Source organism: Semicossyphus pulcher, unplaced genomic scaffold, assembly GCF_022749685.1.
Source record: "Semicossyphus pulcher isolate SPU_LCO1_2020_fin unplaced genomic scaffold, fSemPul1.0.p SCAF_19, whole genome shotgun sequence".
Taxonomy (NCBI): Eukaryota; Metazoa; Chordata; class Actinopteri; order Labriformes; family Labridae; genus Semicossyphus; species Semicossyphus pulcher.
The window spans coordinates 20,658,558-20,679,193 of record NW_027211692.1 but is presented as its reverse complement, the minus strand read 5'-3'; the positions used below and the strand labels follow the sequence as shown (position 1 = coordinate 20,679,193).

Sequence of the window (20,636 nt, the reverse complement as noted above, 5' to 3'; positions counted from 1 at the left end):
CTGTTAAAGAAAGCAGGATGAGATTTTTTGTTAAAAAACACAACTAAAGCATGTACAGGACAAAATCATCAAAGAGAAAAGAGGTACAGCTTTGTCCAAAGGGGTCGCCAAAATTAACACAGTTCCTCAGAGTAGATTTAATCAATTGTCACATTAAATATTGGCCCTGTTCTGTCAGGGCATGGGACAATTTTTACTCCTCAAAATATGATGAAAGCTCACAGAATGCAGAAACTACAAGTAACCTGTGCTTTGTTTGACATATATTGAATTCATTTTTAACTCAACGATTTTAACACTTTTGGCAAACATGACATTTTTCTGAACATGTTTTTAGATTTGTAAACATATATACATATTGTTGTTTTTTTTGTTTTTATTATTATTATTTTTTAATATATTTATTTTTGTTTTGTTTTGTACATATATTGTACAAATATTTCTACCAAAAATTAACAGGCTATTAAAACATTCTGAGTAATTATTTTGGGAATATTTACTTGTATATTGAATAAATATCTTGCTGGATTGTACAGTTACTATTTAAAACATGCCTCAAGAGAGTGTCAACATAAATTACACAGCAATAATCATTCAAATTCAGACTTAATATAAGTCAAAGTGACTAATGTGAAGTTTACCTACTGTATTTTAGTGCCCCCCCATCTTGACTCTTTTATCCCAGTAGGTATTTTTGTTTACAGCTTTTTACATTCCAGAAATGTTACCATGGGATTACACCAGGCCTTTGCAATGGGGAGCAAAGTCCCTAATTCTCCACCCTTGCATTAATAGTTGCTTTTGATCGAGCTCTCTCGCGACCAATTGTTAAAATGTGCTCATCTGAGGGCGGGAGTAGGGAAATGTATGATTTTTTCGGGGGAGGGACTTCCTTCAGGGCAGCAGTTGGATGGCAGGCAGCTGCTGGGCTGACACGTAACTAAAGTTAAAGGTGCTATGGAGGCCTCGTAAGGGACTTGAGGATTTACTTTTCCCTGAAGAGTTTGTGTTTTGCGTCCCGAAAGGACAAGTCTGCAATGTGAAACGAAGAACAGTGCTTTTGTCTTAAGCCTCGGTTTGTTTTGCATGTGAACAGCGCAGAGCTGGAGTTTGACGTGAAGTCAGGCGAAATCTGAGCGGCTACTTTGAAGTCGCAGGGGAAAGTCGTGAGTGGATGTGGCTATGCTAAAATGAGAAATATTTGCTCGTAACTCGTATTTCAGGTTAGAAATGCTCGGGGAGTGAGGGGAGGGGGGCGTCTTTAGTCTACACCAGGAGGTAAAAAGTTGTGTCGGAAGTTTCCAGCAGCAGAGACGGGGCTTCCTCGCGCAGACAGCGGGGAGGGGTGCGGGTCCAACATGGGGAACGGGGTGTGCTCCCGCAGGCAGCGCAGGATCTTCCAGTTTCTTCTGCTGCTCACGGTGGTCTGCGGGATGATGTACGGGGGGATGATATCATACGAGATGCACAAACAGCTCAAGAGGACGGAGGCGATGGCACTGAAGTATCAGCAACATCAAGAGTCGCTCTCGGCACAGCTTCAAGGTAAACATTGAACGGAGGTGTGATTTAATTTTCCTCTGTCTACACACAGTGACAAAAGTGAGCATGAGAACATGTTTGTAGGGACTGTCACGCCAGACTCCACAAACAAAATGTTTTCATAAGCGCTTGCAATCAAACGCGAACACGTCTTGATACAAGATGATTTCATATCATTCATTGCAAACTAAAGTTTGGTTCGGCGTTAAGTAAGCTTCGTATTAAAGTTGTATCATGTCGTCTTAACCAAAATACACAATGGGTGGTGGGAGTTGAAACTGTATGGGAGTATACGCTTATTTGGGTGTGTGTTAAATGCTAGAATTACTCCACAGATACCAAACTGCGTGTCTGCCGTCTGACCCAAGTGTAAATACATTGTATAGCCAGGCTGAAGCTGTCTTTGACCCCTGACCTTGTTTGGCCTCATAATCTTGTGATAAACCGGGCTAGGTCAGAGCAGATTTGGCTTTAAAGGTTAACAGAGAGTTTATTGGGTTGGACAGGTCTACCTTTTGCATGGGCCTACTGTCAGACTGAAATTTGACCTCTCTCTGCTGACTAAAGGCTATGATACACACACATAAACACACACCTGGTTGTAGTCACAGTGTCCCCAGGCTCACCTCAACAGTATACAAATCAGAATACTTGAAAGTCACAAGGTCAACCAGAACATCTGCTTCTGTCAGCCACAGCTGGAGGAAATTATATGAGCATAATAGGGCATCGTCACCTTAATGTAGCACAATGTCACATACAGTATTAACTTGTTTTTTAAAGCATTTTGGGGGTTTGCCAGGCTGGGTGTTGCATGATGTTGTGTTTTGTTACACAAACTGCCACATGGCCCTACTAAAGACAGCAATGGTTGCAACACTTTTGATGATGTGGCCATATTGTAGTCTGTTGGTCCCCCTCTCACCAGCAATTTCTGTTCAGGTTCCAGGTATATTTCTCATTGAATGTTTTCAACTTGAGATATAGAATAAGCAGTTAATTGAAGATATATAGATATAGAGTAAGCATTTGTGTTTTTTCTTTCAATCTACTTAATCTATTGCTTTAAATGTAGGGCTGGCCAATTTGTGCATTTGGATCAGAGATTGCTCTTTTTCTGTGTCCCTGTCTGTACTTCATAATATGCTAAAAATGCCTGCATTGTATAGATCTTAAACAGTGACACTTTAATAGACCTAAAGTACAGTGTCCCTGTATTACATTCAGAAAGTCTCAAGTAACCCACCTCTGCAAAAGATAAAAGCTCTTGCCCTACAGTAACCTCAGTGATGTGCTCCCACAGTATAAACACTTAAACACACGCTGCTGTGCGGACAGGATGTGAGGTTTTCTATCATGCCATTATGCCTTGAGTTTGAAATTAACAGCTAAGCCCAGAGCCGCTCCTACATCACTTCAGCTCTCCAGAACAAATGTTTTTTTCCAACATCAGGAAGTCAAATACTGTGACAGGGTTTTAGCCAAGACTCTGTACCTGTTAATTTAACGTAGCCTTTGATCCACCTAACCAGCACTCATCGCTCTGTATCATCCACAGCTTGGTCCAGCACATTTTGCTGTTACATTGGTGAAAGTAAATGCATACACACGCACATAGCACTGTGATTGTTATGTTGTCATTGAAAGCACTCTGTGACAAATTACACTGTTTAACAGCTTGATGGCTTAATGTCATGCTTTTTTGTGTACATTTCTGCAACAAAGTCGATGGGTGAGGTCCAACATCTGTCCCAGATGTGGGTTGAAAATTGGATACCTGTTTCCCCTGAGCAAAACAGTTTCTTTCAGTCATTTATAGGGTCGGAGTTTGACACCTGGCTCCTATTTCATTTTTCTCACAGCTCATAGCAAGAAACAGAGTGTGACAGTATAATATGACACAAAGATGTGGGTATTGCTTAACTCCATTTGCATCGCTCAACTTCAGCACCACACCCTTACTTTGCATTGTGAATATATGGATCATTCCGCCATCACAAGGCCCGGGCCACTTGATATCCATGGGTGACTGTTGATTGCTGTTTTTTGTGTCCTATATTTAGAGGTGGGCCATAGCTCGGGGGCTGCGAGCCAACCATATTGATTCACTACTGCCCACTTTAACCACAAGCTGTCTGTCATTTAAAAGATCAACTGGCACTTTGTGGTGATGCATGCACTCTGACAAATGTGTCCCTGTGATTTAAGACCCATTCATTCCCTCACATACTCACACAACAATTATTGTTAAATGTCCTTTGCTAACATAAATCAAGTGGGATAATTAAAGCCAGCTCTTAATTAGTGTTGTAATATTTTCATACATCACCAACACTGTTGTTGCTTGCTGTAATGGACGCTCTTGTCTTGAAGGATGGTTTGTTTTTATTCATGAGACATAATGAAATAAATACTTAAGTTGTCTGAGTTCAAGATTTTAGATGGTCCTCTGAGGTTTATCAAATCCGATGTTAGTTTTGGGTTTTTCTGGGTTTTTCTTTTTGGGCAAAGTAGCTTTAAGAAGTAACAAAAATAAATCAAAGCACATAACACTATCAGCTCTTGTGACTATAAAGACATCACTAAACTCACAATCATCTCTCGCTTTGCTTTTGCTTTGACGGTTTGGTCTGGGGTCATAAGGTCAAAGTAGTGCTCCTACCTGTCTGAGGTTTCTCAGATAAACTGGGTAACAAATTTAGTACAAAACACAGCTGAGCTGTGGAAACTCACTCCATGTGTGAGTTTATGTTTTGTGAGTAACCTTTTATGTTAAAGAAACAAAGATAATCAGTTGTCGTCTAGTTTATATGCAAGTATGAGTTTACTGTGTGTAAAGGTACCTGTGTGTGTTGTGTTTACTGTAGGAGGTACCAAGAAAGCAACAGGAAATACCAAGAGAGGAGGAAGTCTCAAAAAGATAATATATTGCTGCTCGTCTCTGGGAGTTGCCAAACTACAATGACGAATATGTTTTTGGGGGTTCTTTTGGTTTTTTTGTGGCAGCCCTGTGCCAGTTTGCCCTTCATGCACCTATGGAATGAATAAACGTGCATGAGCATCTAAAAGAAAAACTTTAAGAACTATGACTGTGCCATATATACAGTGACAGTGGCTGTGACTGTATGCTGTAGTACATGTTGAAGTAAACCTACATCACACTGGTTCTTAAATTTACATTTCTCTATGCAAGAACTCTGCAAAGAAAATGAAATGTTTGCGTGCATCCTTTGCTTTTGTAGCCTCATATGATCTTGGATCAGCTCATGTGTTCTTATAAGTTTTAAGAGTTCTGACCTAGTTCAGGGCATGTAGAGAGCGATGTCTTCCATGAGTCATATTAACTGTATAGTCACTGCAGTGTAAACAGCTCAGATGTTCTGTTAGTGCTCTGATCACATTTCTGAACACTGCATGCATTATTGGTGTAAGTTAAGATCTGTCCTGATATCATGCACTTCTTTAAAGTAAATTGAGCTGGGCTCCTTTGTTTGTAAGTGTGTGTGTACACAAGGGTGGTAGTGTGAACAAACACACACTCCTCAAACAAAACCTTGGAGCTCAATTCCCTGTTACATTGGCAGTATTCTCAGTCCAGACCACTGGAAAGCGCTTGCCAATCTAATCCACACCTAAACCAGTAAAGGTCATCACAATAGAGAGCTTCCTTGTTCTCACTCTGCTGATGCACTTTAACCACCGTGAAGAAAACGTTTCATCCGTCTAAGGGAAACCCCAAACAGTGAATGTTCAATCCCATGGTCATTAAGGTTATAATGTGATAGATAAGTGAAATACATTGTGTGTAGCTGTTTGTAAGCTCTCGTGAATGCTGTTGCTGATTTTAAGATAGTATTCTGCACTTAACTCATTTTATAGTGTGAAAATCTTTGAAGACTGATAGATTCTGAAAAACTAGCCAGGGTTGACATATGTATACTTTCAGCTGAATATTTGTAAGAAACCTTGTCGTATATTAAGTCAAATTGTAGCAAACTAATTGATTCATCTCTGAAGAGACTTTTTGAGGTTGTAGTTTGTCTTATTGTAATATTGGAATGTAAAAGTAAACAAGAATCAAACAAAACAATTTGCATTATAAATCATTTAGCATATATGTTCCTTTTCTTATCTTTTTCTTTATGTTTAATAAATAGATGTTATGATGATGATAATGTAAAGCACATAAAGTTTTATGTGAAATATACTATGTAAATAATGCCTCTGCCTTCTCGGCACTATGAGCTGTTTTTAATAATTCAGCAGCACATTAAAATGACATCCTTTTATGGACTGTAGCTGCTTTGTAGCTGTTGCCCTGCTTGTTCATGATGTCCCCTAGAGAGAGGGTGTGTGTGTGGAGTGACTGAACTGAGCTAAAAGCAACATGGCCTCATCTCTGGCACTCCTTACTGTTCTCACTGCTGACAGCATACAGAGACTCTAACAAACAATGAAACCTTCGTGATCTCATGTTGCTGGAAGTCCATCTTATCAAGCGCAGAGAGTTTTAAAGAAATTCATGAAGTCATTTTAAATATATAATTTAAATTACAATTTGAAAAGACAGATATTTGTAGTTTTGTTGTTTTTCAGGCATTAAACTGGAAGGTCACGTGTTGCCTCTTTAACAGTCCTATGATGTGAAGTTATGCGAGTCATTGACTTGTGAAACTTTGTATCATTGAACTTAAACTGGTGGGGGCAGAATCTATTGATGGCTTACTGATTAAAGTGTCCAAAAATTACTGAGGTCTGTCTTTTACATCTAGACATTTAACCAGAAGGGTCAAATCAGAAGATATGCAACGCTGTGTCTATGGATGATCAATAAGGGGAAGCATATGCCAGGAAAATAAGAGAAGTCCCAAAATTGAACCCTGGTGCACTCCATATGTTATGGAGACTAAAGAGGAAACACTGTCACCTGCAGAAAAAGCTCTGCAGGGCATTGATTAAGGCTATTTGTGACACCGAGAGGGGCTGGTTCTTTGCTATGCTTTTTTGAAGTCCCAGACTGTCTTTTCAAAGATTCTGGCTCAAATCCGTAGCAGTCCAGGCAACGTTTTAAGAAATAGTCGGAGACGCAGCCAGTACAAAATTACAGACAAAATATTCAACTTCATAAAGCCAACCACATTTCAAGCATCTAATAAAAATGTCGAAATCATGACATCAACTGTACAACAAAATGACTTTAGATGAAGCACAATGTCCACTAGTTGTTAACAGAAATTGGGGTGAATTGGCTATATGATTTATGCAGTTCATGTCGCATGTCTTTTACGTCCACAACATCATAATGCTGTGTAAAAACACACACTGGGGCAGGTTTACGCCGGCGATGCTTGGTTCAATGTAAATGGCAAAGGCAGCATAACAGCTGAGCTCCTTTATGGCGCTGTGGAGGACCTGCAATGTAAAAAGGGCTTTGTGTCTTAGAGGCAACAGTATGTAGAATGCAGATACGGATTAAAAAATGTCATAGTTCACTAATGAATTGATTTTCGCAGAATTGGTTCCAATAGAGATGAACATTAAGGAGCAGTTTTCTCATTATGCATGCAAGAGCTCACTTTTGTTTATGGTTTGCAGTTGCAGCCCGGAGAACGGTGTCTAAAACCTAAACAACGCTAATGTTTACACATATAAACACAAGAGCGTGTCCATGGTTTTAAGTTAGCTCCAGAAAATTTAGTTTCAAGCATCACAGATGAAAAAAGAATCAGAGGAAGCAAGCACTCTAATACTTAAGTAGTCCTCTAAAGTTGTAGGCTGGCATTTAAAACGTGCATTAAAAACAACTGCTAAACCTCTTTGATGCCCACTGAGTCATAAAAACTAATAAAATCATGTAATGGAAGGCAAAGCTCTGACATAAAACAATTACCACAAGGCTTAAACCATGAAGAACTTAAAGGCCGACTTGGCTGAGCTAATAAAATCATTTAATATAAAAGTGGTATTTGAGATGGATCTTGTGGTTAGAAAGTTAAATGTGTCAAATTGAGCCTGCGGGCCACTGTTTGTTTCACATAACCTCCAACTGTTGAGCAGTTTCCCTTCAGTCAGTGGTTTGTCTGTTTATCTTTGCTCTTTCTGTTTTGCCTGGCTCATCCATGTAAGCTTTGCTGTTTTCTCCTCCTTTTTTAAGTTTCTCTGTGTCTGCAGTTTTTTAATACTCTTTTACAGTTCTCCCTCTTTTCCACATGAAGTCATAATTTACATGATGGTCTTTCTCACAGTTTATCCTGGAATCTGTTGAGTTGGCACTCAGAAGAAGGAAGAGCCACATCATCAGTTAGTTCACCCTGCCCCCCAACCCAAAGCAGGAGAGAGTCAGAGTCAGAACATGGAAGAAAGTGGAAGAAAAGATGACGTAATATTCACAGCCTAGGTTGTTGTTGTTTTTTAAAGAAGTGTGAGTCAGAGTCAGAGGCTTTCCCAAGACTGCACCAAGGGATTAGTGCCAGGATAGTAGTATTAAGATACACTATATAACACTTCTTGAATGATGTATTTTTAAAGTGTTTTGAATTCTGCTTTGCATTTACACCACGTGTACAACAATTACAGCCGGTTTTTACAGTTGTTTTTGCAAGATAAAAATGGTGACATTAGCTTGTGCAGGGCAGGTAAAGTCAACAGTACTGATTAATGAGAGCACGTATAAAGTGCTCAAATGCAGTGTTTGGAAAAAGAAATAGTCTGACGGTTAAAATATTGGGAATAATAGCTTCAATCACAAGAAATGCAGGTGAATAAAAGTTCATATTTAAATTCAGTAATAAGCATTTTCACATTGGAAGAAAGTACCTTCACTTTTAAGCTGTGCCCTGTGGTGTTTTTTGTGTTTTTATGAAATAGTTTTCCTCATGTAAGAGCAGAATAACTTTGCAGTTTCAATGCAATCTGATTCAAATATTTTTTTTCCTTCCCCCATTCATATCCGCTTCACTTCCTTCCTCTTTTGTTTCATTTGTTGGTTGTTACTTTCTCCAGTTTCCCTTCTGCCAGAATATGTACACACGCATACACATACACACACACACACACACGCGCGCGCAAACACACACTGAGCCTTAAGTTTTATAGATTGTTCAGGTTTGCTGGAGTTCTTTTAAAAACAACACTTGGCAGATTTCTTAATCAGTAAGGCTTTGTGATAACGAACAAACATATGAATGTTTTGCATTGTTTGTGTGTGGCTATCTCTTTTATAACACAATGTTAATGCCCCATTAACCCCATCCTGTCTGCTGCTACAATGACCGTAATTCCCGCACAGGCATTATTTCAGTTTCATTGGATTTAATCTTGAATCAGATAAAGATGAAAAATGGAGGAAATGAGGATTTGTTTGAGTTCAGAGAAGGGCAGCTAAAGCAGGATCTCAGTTTTATATGAGAAGGGATAAAGGAGATTTGGGGACTATTTCTTTACTTCTTTAAGACTTATGTTCATAGTGTTACCACACACTCACCTTGGTAGCATTAGTTGTCAATCAAGCGAAACATGCTCTGTCATTTAAAAAAAAACTTTTTTCTAATCGCCTCCAAGTTTGTGCTGTTGTGTTGAGCTGAAGCCACCCAGCAGTCACACACCTGACTGAAACTCACTGCTTGTATTTGTAAACACACTGGACCACCAGTGTTGTGAGGAATACCACAGCTTTCTGCCTGCTGACATGTACAGAGATCACAGTCTGGTTGGATAAATGTCACACTCTTACTTACACTTTTATATCAACCATAAAATACACATCCTCATTCGGTCTACCGCTCTAAAATGAGTGCATATGTTTCATGCACTGTGCATATTTGTATTACCGCCCTCTTTTTGTTTAGTTTACCGTCCTCCTTACAAAGTTCAAGCCACCCACTTCACCAAAGTGTGTTTTCTCTCTCTCCATCCCTCCCTTAATGTATCCCCTCTCTGTCCCTCTGTCTCTGTTCCATTTGTGCAGTGGTGTACGAGCATCGCTCCAGGTTAGAGAAGTCTCTTCAGAAGGAGAGGCTCGAGCACAAAAAGGCCAAAGAAGGTGAGAAAAATAACATCTACCCTCAATTCTAACTCTTCACCGGGGAGGACCTGAGGGGAATTCATATTTCATTTTAAGACTGCTTAGGATGTGGCAGAACAAATATTAGACTGTAGAAAAAAATGCCATTACGCCTACAATGTTTGGTGACATTATTCAGTGGCTTTGGACAAATCTGCTGAATACATGTAATGTTATGTAATGTAATGCTAGTATTACATATGTTTTAGGGGATTTATTAGGCTACCTAGTTTTTACCCACCACAACAACATCTGCAGAATAAGAAATGTGCAGAATTATAAGTGAAATAAAAAATAAAACTTCTAATCGGGTCCAATGACACTAATTTAAGCTTGACCTCTGCTGTTTCTGTTATCCAGATTATCTTGTTTATAAGCTGGAAACACAACAGTCACTAAACAAGGAGAAGGTATGTTTCCATATAATTACCACCCCTTCTTGAATGGTCATCATTAAAAAAATATACTGTTATAGACTGTCAAGTATGTCGTTTTAACATCTTTTCTCCATTTTTTTTCACCTCTTTGCATTGCCTTAATTACAGTAAATGTTAAGTATGTGTTACATACATTTTGAGCAATACACAAAAAATGCTGCTACAACCTGCACCAATACCGTTTGTAACAGTAACACAAAGCCTGGACTACAAAGTCATTACTTTCATATTTTTTGCTAATTGTACAACTTTTTTTGTTGTTTTATGTTCAAACAGCAAGACTCCAACAGCAGATTCAATTCTCTACAAGTGCAGCATCAGATGCTGAAGGTACAGACTTTGCTAACTCATTCACAAACACTTGTCCGCATTAATGGTTTTTTTTTTCCGTTAGCACTGTCTTCCTCAAATTTACTCGTCTTTCTGTCGTCCATTTCCACACACTCTCTCTGGCCTTACTACACTACATCCTTCCTCTTTCTTGTGTAAAGTTTATGTGTGAGGGAAGGGTTTTACCTTTGATCCAATGAATAAATGCTTTTTGATGATGAAAAAAGGACAAATCATAGACCTTCTGATGACAATTGTGTTTCATCTCCGTCAGAATCAGCATGACGACTTGAAGAAGCAGTATTACGAGCTGCAGGACCAGCACCAAGTCCAGGGCGAGGACCACAGCCGGCTGCTGGACGAGCACAAAGAGCGCTACGACAAACTGCAGCAAGCCAAAGAAGGGGAAATCTCCCAACTCAAAGGTACTGATGGTCATACAAGCTAATGCTTTTGTTGCTCTTGTTTTATGCACAGCTCAGTTACACACATATACATACAGTCAGTGTAGCTATAGTGGTGTAAACATTCTTACTTTGTCTCCATCTTCTGGCTTACTAAAATACTGCACATCTGAGGCCAAATGTAAGGGATTTATCTGCAGACTTTTGCATGTAAATCTCTGCCTCAAGGCTTTGTACTAATAAGCGCATTTACCCTTTCCTTTATGGTTTTCACATTTAGATGTTTGCTTTCTGTTAATGTGTGTGCTGTTTGTGATTGTAGATAATGTATATAACCTGAGAGAGGAAAATAAACAGCTGAGGAAAGCCCACCATGAAATTCACACACAGTTCCAGGACGCGCAGGTGAGATTACATCTGTGCTGAAAATAAAAGAGTTTGAGCCTTTAAACTAAGGTCTGACATTAAAAAAAAAATTGTTTATGTATGCTCTTCTGTCACGCTTGTCTGTTCAGGTTCGGCATCAGGACCTGAAGGTAGCCCACGACCAGCTTGCACTGACACTGGAAGACCACAAGAGTGCGCTGGCTGCAGCTCAGGTACAGAGATGCGCTCTTCTTGCTTACTCCAGTCACGAACACAACAGCTGATTGATGCAGAATTGCTGCATAACAAGTATTTCGGTCACACTTTTTTTTTTTCCCTGGGAAAGTGTGGAACATTTTATTGTGTGGAGTAATCAAAGGCTCCAGAGACTGTTACGGCTTTTCAGTTTCTGCTCTTTGCTCTGCATTCCTCTCAGGTTCACTATAACCTTTGCTTTCACCTTGTTAGTAAAGCAGATATATGATTGTTGCAGGAGACTGTGTAAACCCCAGTCGAGAAAACAAAAGATGCCTGCTTGGTTTTGGGCTAATTAGTTCAGATGTTACTGTTCCTGCCTAAGACTGAGCTTTGAAATGCCTGAATGGTTTGTACAGTAGTCTGACAATGAGTTTGAAACACCTCTTCTTCTCCTTTTGCATTGATGGGACCTCCCACACACCCTCCTCTCTTTTCCCTTCTCTCTTCCTCACTGTGTGCTAATTTATTTCGAAGCCTGTCCTGTTTTCCATCAGTGCTTCTGGTTGGACAAGCACACACACACACACACACACACACACACACACACACACACACACACACACACACACACACACACACACACACACACAAAACTCGTTCCCTCACTTCAGGGGGTTTGGTTTAGTCAGGGCTGTTTGAGCAGTGCATCTAAAGCACGTTCCAGCCAATCAGCCAGAGAGATATAATGGAGAGAGTGGAGCGAGTGAAATAGACAGGGGAGGAATTTAGCAAGAATGTTTTAGAATTACACCCCCTGGCCTGTTTAAAATGTATGTGTGTACGTATAGATTCTGATGTTGATACTTGATAGTTTTAGAGGAATGTGTATAAATGATCTGCTAAATAAATGTTGTCTTTTTCAGATGAAGGTTAATTGGCTAGGTTGTCAGGGTTCTTTATAATCACATTTAGCAACATGGCTCTAGAAATGTCAGTGCTGGTCTGTCTCCACCACTTTTGTCTAGAGTGAAAAACAACTGTTTTCTAGGTTTCCAACAGATCCACGATTCCAAGATCATGCATCCCGCATGCCTATGACTTTGATGATGCCCTGACATTTTTACCTGGCCTACATCAGTTTGGGATTTTTAATTGTCCAATACTCACATTTATGATCAAACACCTGAACAACTTATGACATTCATAACAGTTTCAGTTATTAATTTGTTTAGTGGTAACTTGTGCTAGCATGCTAACATGCCAAGCTATAATGATGAACATGATAAACATTATATCTGCTAAACACCAGCACCAGCATTGCATGCAAGCATGTAAACATTCTGATGTTAGCATTAAGCTCAAAGGACCAATGTATCAAAGTACAGCCTCATAAAGCTATTGACATGGCTGCAGACCCTAAGTCTTATTTCAGTTTAATAGCTGTTGATACTTATTCCAAATGCAGGTGCTGTGGTAGGATAAATGTCAGACTGTGCCAAACTAAGTGTCTTTAATGAATCACAGACCTTAGACAAATACAATCTGTGACTTCTCAATACTAATTTAGCACAGATATACAGCACATCTTAAAGAGTTAAATGGATATATTTATCTTTCTCCATTAACTGACATCTGTGGCAAAAGCTGCATGTGAATCTCCTTTAGGATAAAGAATGCTTGTATTCAGCCCACGTTGACTATTTTGCAACCTGGACTGCTTTTTAAAATAGTAGAAAAAGCCTTTTCGAATATTTTCATTAAATATTTCTTAATTAAATATCACATCAGCACTAGTATGGAAACATTTCAAATGATTTCCAACCATCACAAGTCCCAGAGGTTCACACAGAATTTAAAATTACTAACAGTAAGGCAGCATCACACAAGTCCCACAGGACTCTCTCTCTTATTTCTCCTGTGGCTGTGTATGTTGTGTCTTTTAGGTGCAGGTGGATGAATACAAGCAGCTGAAAGACTCTCTGAACAGGGTGCCCAATCCAAGAGAGCCTGAACGAAACCCTACCCACCAGCAGTTGCAAGCAGCTGCCATAGCGCCTGAGTCCCATGTTCATGAAGCCCAGAAGGCCAATATACCAGAACAGCCACACAAACAGGAACCAGCCCACGAGGAAGAACATCAGGACACTGAGTCCAGGGTAACACGGGACTCTTTGCTTTAACTTCATTATCAAGGCAAAAGCCTGTATTTAAAAATATAAACACACTTTTCTGTCTTTGGTTTCTCTCAGTTGAATCATCAAGAGCAGGAGGCGCATGCTCAGTCTGAGATCAGACCCCAGCATGCATTGTCAGAGAAAGAAGAGGATGGAGAGGGAGAGGCAGAAAGGAGGAGAGAGCTGGCAGAGGAGGAGATGGCACAAGCTGGACAGCCTCAGAAGCTGGAGGATGACCCGGATCAACCACAGGATGAGCAGCAGGAGGAAGAGGAGGAGCCGGAACAGGAACAGCCAGATGAGAACGCCCTGGACCGACAGAGACGCCAGCCACAACCGGTCAGAACTAGTTCAGCCCTCTTAGTCTTAAACTTGTGTACATAAGGCGTTGTTAAGACTGTGTAACAATAGCTATCTTAAACAATGGAAGAAACCTGTGAATCAGAGGTTAGTAACATGTCTTTGTCATATCTGGACACTGCTATTATTCAGGATGAAGTGCTGATCACTTATGTTTAAATCTCAGAGGAATGGGAATAAATTACAACATTTTCTAAGTGTTTAATTCTTTGATTAACGGCAGCTTTCTCATTATGTGTTGTGCTAATTGTTAAGGCTGTCATTTTAATCTATTAAACTACTCCCGAAGGATAAATTATACCCATACCTCTTCGTTAATGTCTCAAATTAGCAGCAACTCTCTGTGTTTGATTGGCTTTATTTTTTTCCTTGCTCTACATTTTGATCATTTTTAATCTATTCGTCCTCTAAAAGGCTCCTCATCCGGAGGCCCAGCTGCAGCACGAGGCCCACGCCCAGGTGGAAAATGTGAAGTCGGCGTATGAGCAGCAGCAGGAGCAGCAGCTCCTGGAGGCTCAAAGGGCACAGGAGCGCAGGCAGATCCAGCTGCATCAGGAGGCCCTGCAGGTCCAGAGAGACAGGGTGCTGAAGGAGCGGGAGCAGAGGCTCAAGGACGAGAAAGAGAGGGAGCTGCAGCAGCACAGGGAGGCCGACAGACGGGAGCAGCTGCTGAGAGAGGAGCACCAAAGGTCAGATTTCAAATCAGAATTGGAACTTAAAATCAGGTGCACGAGTAGTTTGCCCAAAACACTAAAAAAGATTGTATACATTGCTCAGTTTGGAAGCGCCTGTGCTCTTCTGACTGCCCTGTGCTGTCATTTCTGTTATTAGGAAGAGGAACGAGTATGAGAATATAGACAATGATATTGTTCAGGCCGAAGAGCAGCATCACACTGACGATGAAGGAGGTGAGACAGAAGGATCACAATGGAAGATTAAACAGATTCTTTCTTCATTTTCTCAATATGGCATCAAATATTCTTTCTTTGTTGTGTTTGTCGACAGAGGGAGATGTTCATATGTTACATGAGGAGGAGGAGAGACAAGAGGCAGATCACAGAGTGCCGCCACATAAGCAGGTGACTCTCTTTCCATCCTGCTCACTCCATCTGTTCACACTTGCGTTCCTCATCAGCTGTCCGTCCTTTCAGCTCATTCAGCCACTTTACATTCACACCAGTGTGTCATGTGTCATACGTGCATTCAGTCATCCATCCAGAGATTGATTCTTTCATCTTCCCTGCCCACTTTCCTGCGCTGACACATTCATCTTCCACTTGTCTGTCAACTCAGTGATCTATTAAATCTCCTGAATACTAACAATGCAATTAATATAGGATGAAAGCTCACTTACTGCCACAATAACGTTTATTTATTATCCTTTAAAGTACAGCTTTATAACCTTGATTTTATCACCTCTGTTGCTCTTAATCCAATGTTAATTAATCATACAATTTTCTTTTATTACATTTTTTCTTTAATTTTCTTATGCAAATAATGACCCACTAATATTGTATCCCTTAATTACTGTCTTAATATCTATGTGATTAAACCACAATCTCTTCCTTTGCAGGGTGGTGCAGAAGGCGAGCTGGACCCTGAGGACGACCCCAACAACCAGGGAGAGGATGAGTTTGAGGAGGCTGAGGACGAGCGGCCGGAGCACAGGGTCGCTGTGGAGGAAGAGGAAGCAGTGGACGAGGAGGAGGAGCCGGCAGCACCAGCCAAGCACATAGACAAACACCCTGGGCCCGAACAACCTGCCGTGGAGGAGGAACTGGTGGTAAGTACCAGATGACAGAAGCCGCAAACATAAAGGATAAAGGATTGGAGGTTGGAATGGACACATGTTGAAAATGGGAGAGAGAAGCATTTACAGAAACAAGCTGAACAGTTCCCTGTGGCATGAAAGAAGGTGGTGTTTTAACTTGTCTGGGTGTCATTTGTTTGTGTTCAGATGGCTGGAAACCCAGATCAACAGGAAGACGCCCTTGATGACCAGTACCAGGAGGAAGTAGAGGACGAGGTGTGTAGCAATCATGCTCAAATATTAAAAACAAATACTGTGTCTCACACTGACCAAACCATTACAAAGATACTCATTATTTTTACTCCTAGAATGATTTTTTTATGTAATTGTTTCTTCACATGTTGGTGTCCTGAAGGCCCAGGAGGATATAGCTGGTGGGCAGAAGAGAGAGGATGAAGTGGAGGAGGAAGGAGAAGATCCATATAACGAGGAGAACATAGAACAGGTGGGTTCTTCTGCAGGGAGCCAAAGTCAGAGCATTTTAGCTTTTTTGCTTTTCCTCCTGACATCAGAAATTCTTCAATACCACTTATTATTCCCATAACCAAGAGTGTAATTGTTTACTTCAAAGTACCAGGTTTGCACATAGAAAATACACTCACACTCCACCCCAGAGGCCTAGGTGAAATCTTGTGCTGCTTCAAACATAATAAGTTGTGTGTGTGGCAGATAATGAGGGGCCATGTTTCATGATCACAAATTGTGTGATCTGGGTAATGCAATGATGTTTCTTGCTGGTAAATGGAGGTGGCTGGTATTCCCTAGTATCATAGATATCAAACACTGATAGCAATGCATGTATCTGCATCTGGCATTGGTTGTTTAAGTAACTTTAGCTGATAAAGTAATTTGCAAACAAGCCAAGCAGCCAGCCAAGCCAGCCCAGGGAGTCTGGTGGGCAATTAAGAGCACTGTCACAATCTTTGGATTTTCCCAGTGAAACTGTTGCGAGGTATTTACTTAGAAATTAGTCCAGACTGTTACAGGCAGCCAAAGATGGGAACGGTCTAACTTTTAAGCTTCAATTTAAAACGTAGCATCTTAATGCACTGCCACAATTTCCAGTTTCAGCCGTGGTGGTTGTTTGTTGAAGCCTTTTTCACACTGTGGTTCCACCTCAGCGCCGTAACGAAGCTCCGTCCTCATGCCACCTTTGTCATTCTACATTGGACCACGCAACTGTGTGTTTTTAAATAGCTTTCCGGCGTTGGGTAAGCACAACGTGTGCGTGGTGTAAACAAACAGCGCGTGCTACAAATTCCCACACACTGCTCTATTCCGCCCTGCCAGCTCTGCAGTTTACACAGACACCGTTTCGCCTGTTACTACCTCCGATGCCGGCTCAGAGGCGGAACAACTTCGCCCTACCATTACGCCTCTGTGCGTTCTACATAGAAGACAGAACGTAACTGAGGCGCAATAATCCTGCCTTGAACTGGCAGGGTAAAAAGGGCTAACCAAAAGTGTTGCTAAAAAATAAATATTCCATTTCATTTCACATTTCTATATGTTATAATGTTTTGGCTTCACATCAGGAAAGTGATCGTTACAACACCGATGTATCAGGTCTATTTAATACACACAGGGAAGAAGCTGTGTTACCCTGTGTGTGTGCATGTCTGTGTTTTGTCCCTGTAACCTTACCCGAGCGTGTTCTGATAAATGAGGGAGATCATGTGTTGAGTCTGTTGGGTGTCGGGTTACCACCTGGGCTTGCTTTATTTAATTTGTCCTGAGAGGAAATCTGTTTAAATGGAGAAGCTGTGCACATTCTTTAACTATCAAAGGTCATTTAGTTTACTCACTTCTCTTGTGTAAACAGTAATTAACAATTGTAATGTACACCAGGTTGGTCTTGATATTTCAAAGACGTTTTTTTAAGAAGTGATATGATCTCTGGAGTTGAGTAATGATAACCAGCAGTCCAGCATCCTGAGGTGTCCTTGAGCAAGACATTTGACTCCCTACTACCCTCTGTTGTGTAACAGACCCTGACTCCTGACCTCCGTGGAGAGTAACGCTTATTTATTTATAAAACCTAGTTTCTTGTCATGTTTTGCCAGTTTTGTGTAAAATCAGTCCAAGTGGGATATTATTATAAAGATTAGATGAGATAAAAATGATGAACAAGTTGTATAGCTTAATATGACTGTGTATGTGGATGGTCCTAAGTCCTCCACCCACTTCTTTTACTGACTTGTGTTTCATACTCTGCCAGTCACCTTCTGAGTGAATGTACTTAAGTTTCTCTGTAATTTGAGCTCAGTGGAGCTTTCACTTCATTCAGCTTCATTCATCCACTGCTGCACTGATGGTGTTTAGTTGAACCTTTACACAGGTGTCAATGCTTCCATTTATGTACAACACAATTCAAGTTGTATGTGTCCCAATTCTATAGATTGATAAGCAGAAAGAAGAGAAACATGATAGCTTGTTAAGATTTTCCCTGAAGCATTCAAACCATGGATTCATTAGGGATTGAACATATACAAACATATTTTTAATGAAATGTTTATGTTTTGATATATCTGTAAAGTTCCATATGCTATTTTTTTGCCTACACAGATTGTCCCGACTCCTATTCTGTTTAATGTAATGTCTAAAAAAAAATTTTTTAGGTGAAATATTGAAAACTGGACTTCACAAATTTGTATATTACAGACATTAAATATTCCTGTTGTGTGTTTGTCTTTTGTTCCAGGAGGAAGTTAAAAACCATGATGGACCAAGAAAGGAGGGGGTTCACGGAAAGGAAGCAGAGCATAATGAGGAAGAGAATTATGAAGAGGAAGAGGAGGAAGCAGAGGAAGACACAGCTGGTCAAAACAAGGGAACCAATCGGAGGGCAGAGATGTAGGGTGGACGCAGACTTTGACCAGTTGAAGTGCCTTTTCTGCTGCCCATGGAGCCTATCAGGTCTTTCTTCCACTTGTTTTCCATAGGAATAAAACCAGCCATCCGTTCAGTGGTCCGATTAGGAAAATTGTGATGTCATGCCTGGAAGATGGAAAACTATTCCAAAAACTGTAAAGATGGAACTGAGCAGCGTACAGAGGTGGAGAGGTGGACAGAATTTGTTGGGTGGAAATGGGACGTATACTGTATTGTTTGTTTTTTTATCATTTGCTCTTCTGTCTGATGCCTGCCTGGTTCTGTTTGTCAACAGCAGACAGGCAGAGAATGTATTTGTATCATGTGCTGTCTTTGAGTCTGTATAAAGAAAGTAAAGATAAGTTATGTTATGTTATTCTGATGTCCTCATGTTCAGGCCTTTATATCTATTTTTAATGCAAACAGCTGTATTCTTTGTAGAGTTCAATTTTATATCTTGTCATTCCAATCGATCAAGTTGTTTTCTGTTATTTATTGTTGATTGTAACATCTCTGACAATCATAAAAAGGTGCAACTTTTCCTTTAATATCCCCTGACTGAGCTGGTTTGTGTCATGATGGCTTTCACCGCCTGCTTTAAACTGATACAAAGGAGTATTTCCACTGGATGTTTCTGCAAATGCCAGTCAAAGAGACATTTGTGGTGAAGCCGTTCTGTACTGAAAGTGTCACACTGACATGTGCCTTTACATAATTGGAACCATTTCTAGGTCTAAATCATTTTACATTTGAAAAGCATATCAATAAGACAGGAGCGATAAGAAGGTGCCAGTTATTGCTGAACCGCGAGCATTTTGCGTCAGCACAGCCTTACATGGAGATTCATGTTGACTGCTGGTGTGAAATAAATTCACAAAACTTATGCAATTAACTGCAAAATCTTTAGTCTACTGTTGTACAATGTAAAATATATTAAATGATGGCAATTTGTACATTTTCAACAGTTATATTTGATACAAAAAAGTGGGATTTAATGGTAATGAACCATTTTTGTGACATGAATGGTGTTTTTGAAATAAAGAGGTCAAGGATTTCGGTAAATTGTGATTCTGCTGTTGGATTCTGAACTTTTTAACACACAAATCAAGTCTTAATAACATTCAGTGAATGGAATGAGGGAAAAATCCAAGAGCTACTATTCTGTGAGATGAAAGTGTTTTCCTTTTGATACTCAAACCCTTAGGGGGAGGGGGTTTTGACTTTTTATATTCCTCCTGGTGTCTGTCAGTTGGGACAGTATACTTGCAAAGCAGAACTGCAGCTCTGTAAATGTTTTTCTCTGTAAAAATATAACTTCAGATTTCAAATCTGAAGTGATAAACATGAAATTTGATTATTTGATTAGTGGACCAACAATTTTGATTATTGTTGCTTCCATTTTCCTTTGAAAAAAACGCTATCTGGTTCCAGCTCTAAATCTGAAGAAAATAAGATCTGAAACTGAAGGAATATAATTTGATGTGAAATTAAACAGGACTATTAAAAAAAAAAAAAAAAAAAGTAGTATATATTAAAAATAATAATAATAATACAATTAATGAAAATTACGATATGAATTGAATAACCTTTAATGCATGTTGTTATAATTAGGTTATGATGAATTTTTTTCTTCAGGTTTTGAGATCAATTCTTCAGCTTAAAGTTTCAAAGTTCTTCCATTTTTACTATTTTGTCTTTCAAAATGGCAAAGCATTTGACCCTGACTACTCTCCATACCCTAGTTGGTATTCTTGATGAAGTAGCTGACTCAGACTGAGGCCTTAATGCCCCGACAACACTCTAAGAACACGTTCTTAGCTTCAAAGTGTTCTTTCATTAAATATTTCTTCAAAACTGCAAAGCTCAGCTGGCTGCAGGGACTCCTCACTAAACTGTTGATAAGATCACTGCAGCTTGCCACAGAGCACCCCGAGTTGGGATGCCCTGCTGCAGTAGTCACATTGCCTGACAAGACCACTAAAATGTATGGGTGGACATATTCCTGACAGTGGCAAGGCAATCATAATTATATTTGAAGCTGGAGGGGGAGAAGTCATAAATATTTAATGGTGGCGTTTACAA

General features: G+C 40.0%; 1 protein-coding gene across 1 annotated transcript; it reads left to right on the top strand.

Annotated features, from left to right (window-relative positions):
• The first annotated feature begins 939 nt into the window (after positions 1-939).
• On the top strand, positions 940-19,606 carry golim4a (golgi integral membrane protein 4a). Its single transcript, XM_069669110.1, has 16 exons — positions 940-1,545; positions 9,509-9,583; positions 9,965-10,014; positions 10,318-10,371; positions 10,646-10,796; positions 11,098-11,180; positions 11,291-11,374; positions 13,283-13,495; positions 13,589-13,852; positions 14,288-14,562; positions 14,705-14,781; positions 14,879-14,952; positions 15,447-15,656; positions 15,831-15,899; positions 16,039-16,128; positions 18,385-19,606. Exons 1-16 carry the CDS (start codon positions 1,359-1,361, stop codon positions 18,538-18,540), a joined length of 2,112 nt encoding a protein of 703 aa, XP_069525211.1. The 5' UTR covers positions 940-1,358; the 3' UTR covers positions 18,541-19,606.
• Positions 19,607-20,636: the final 1,030 nt, after the last annotated feature.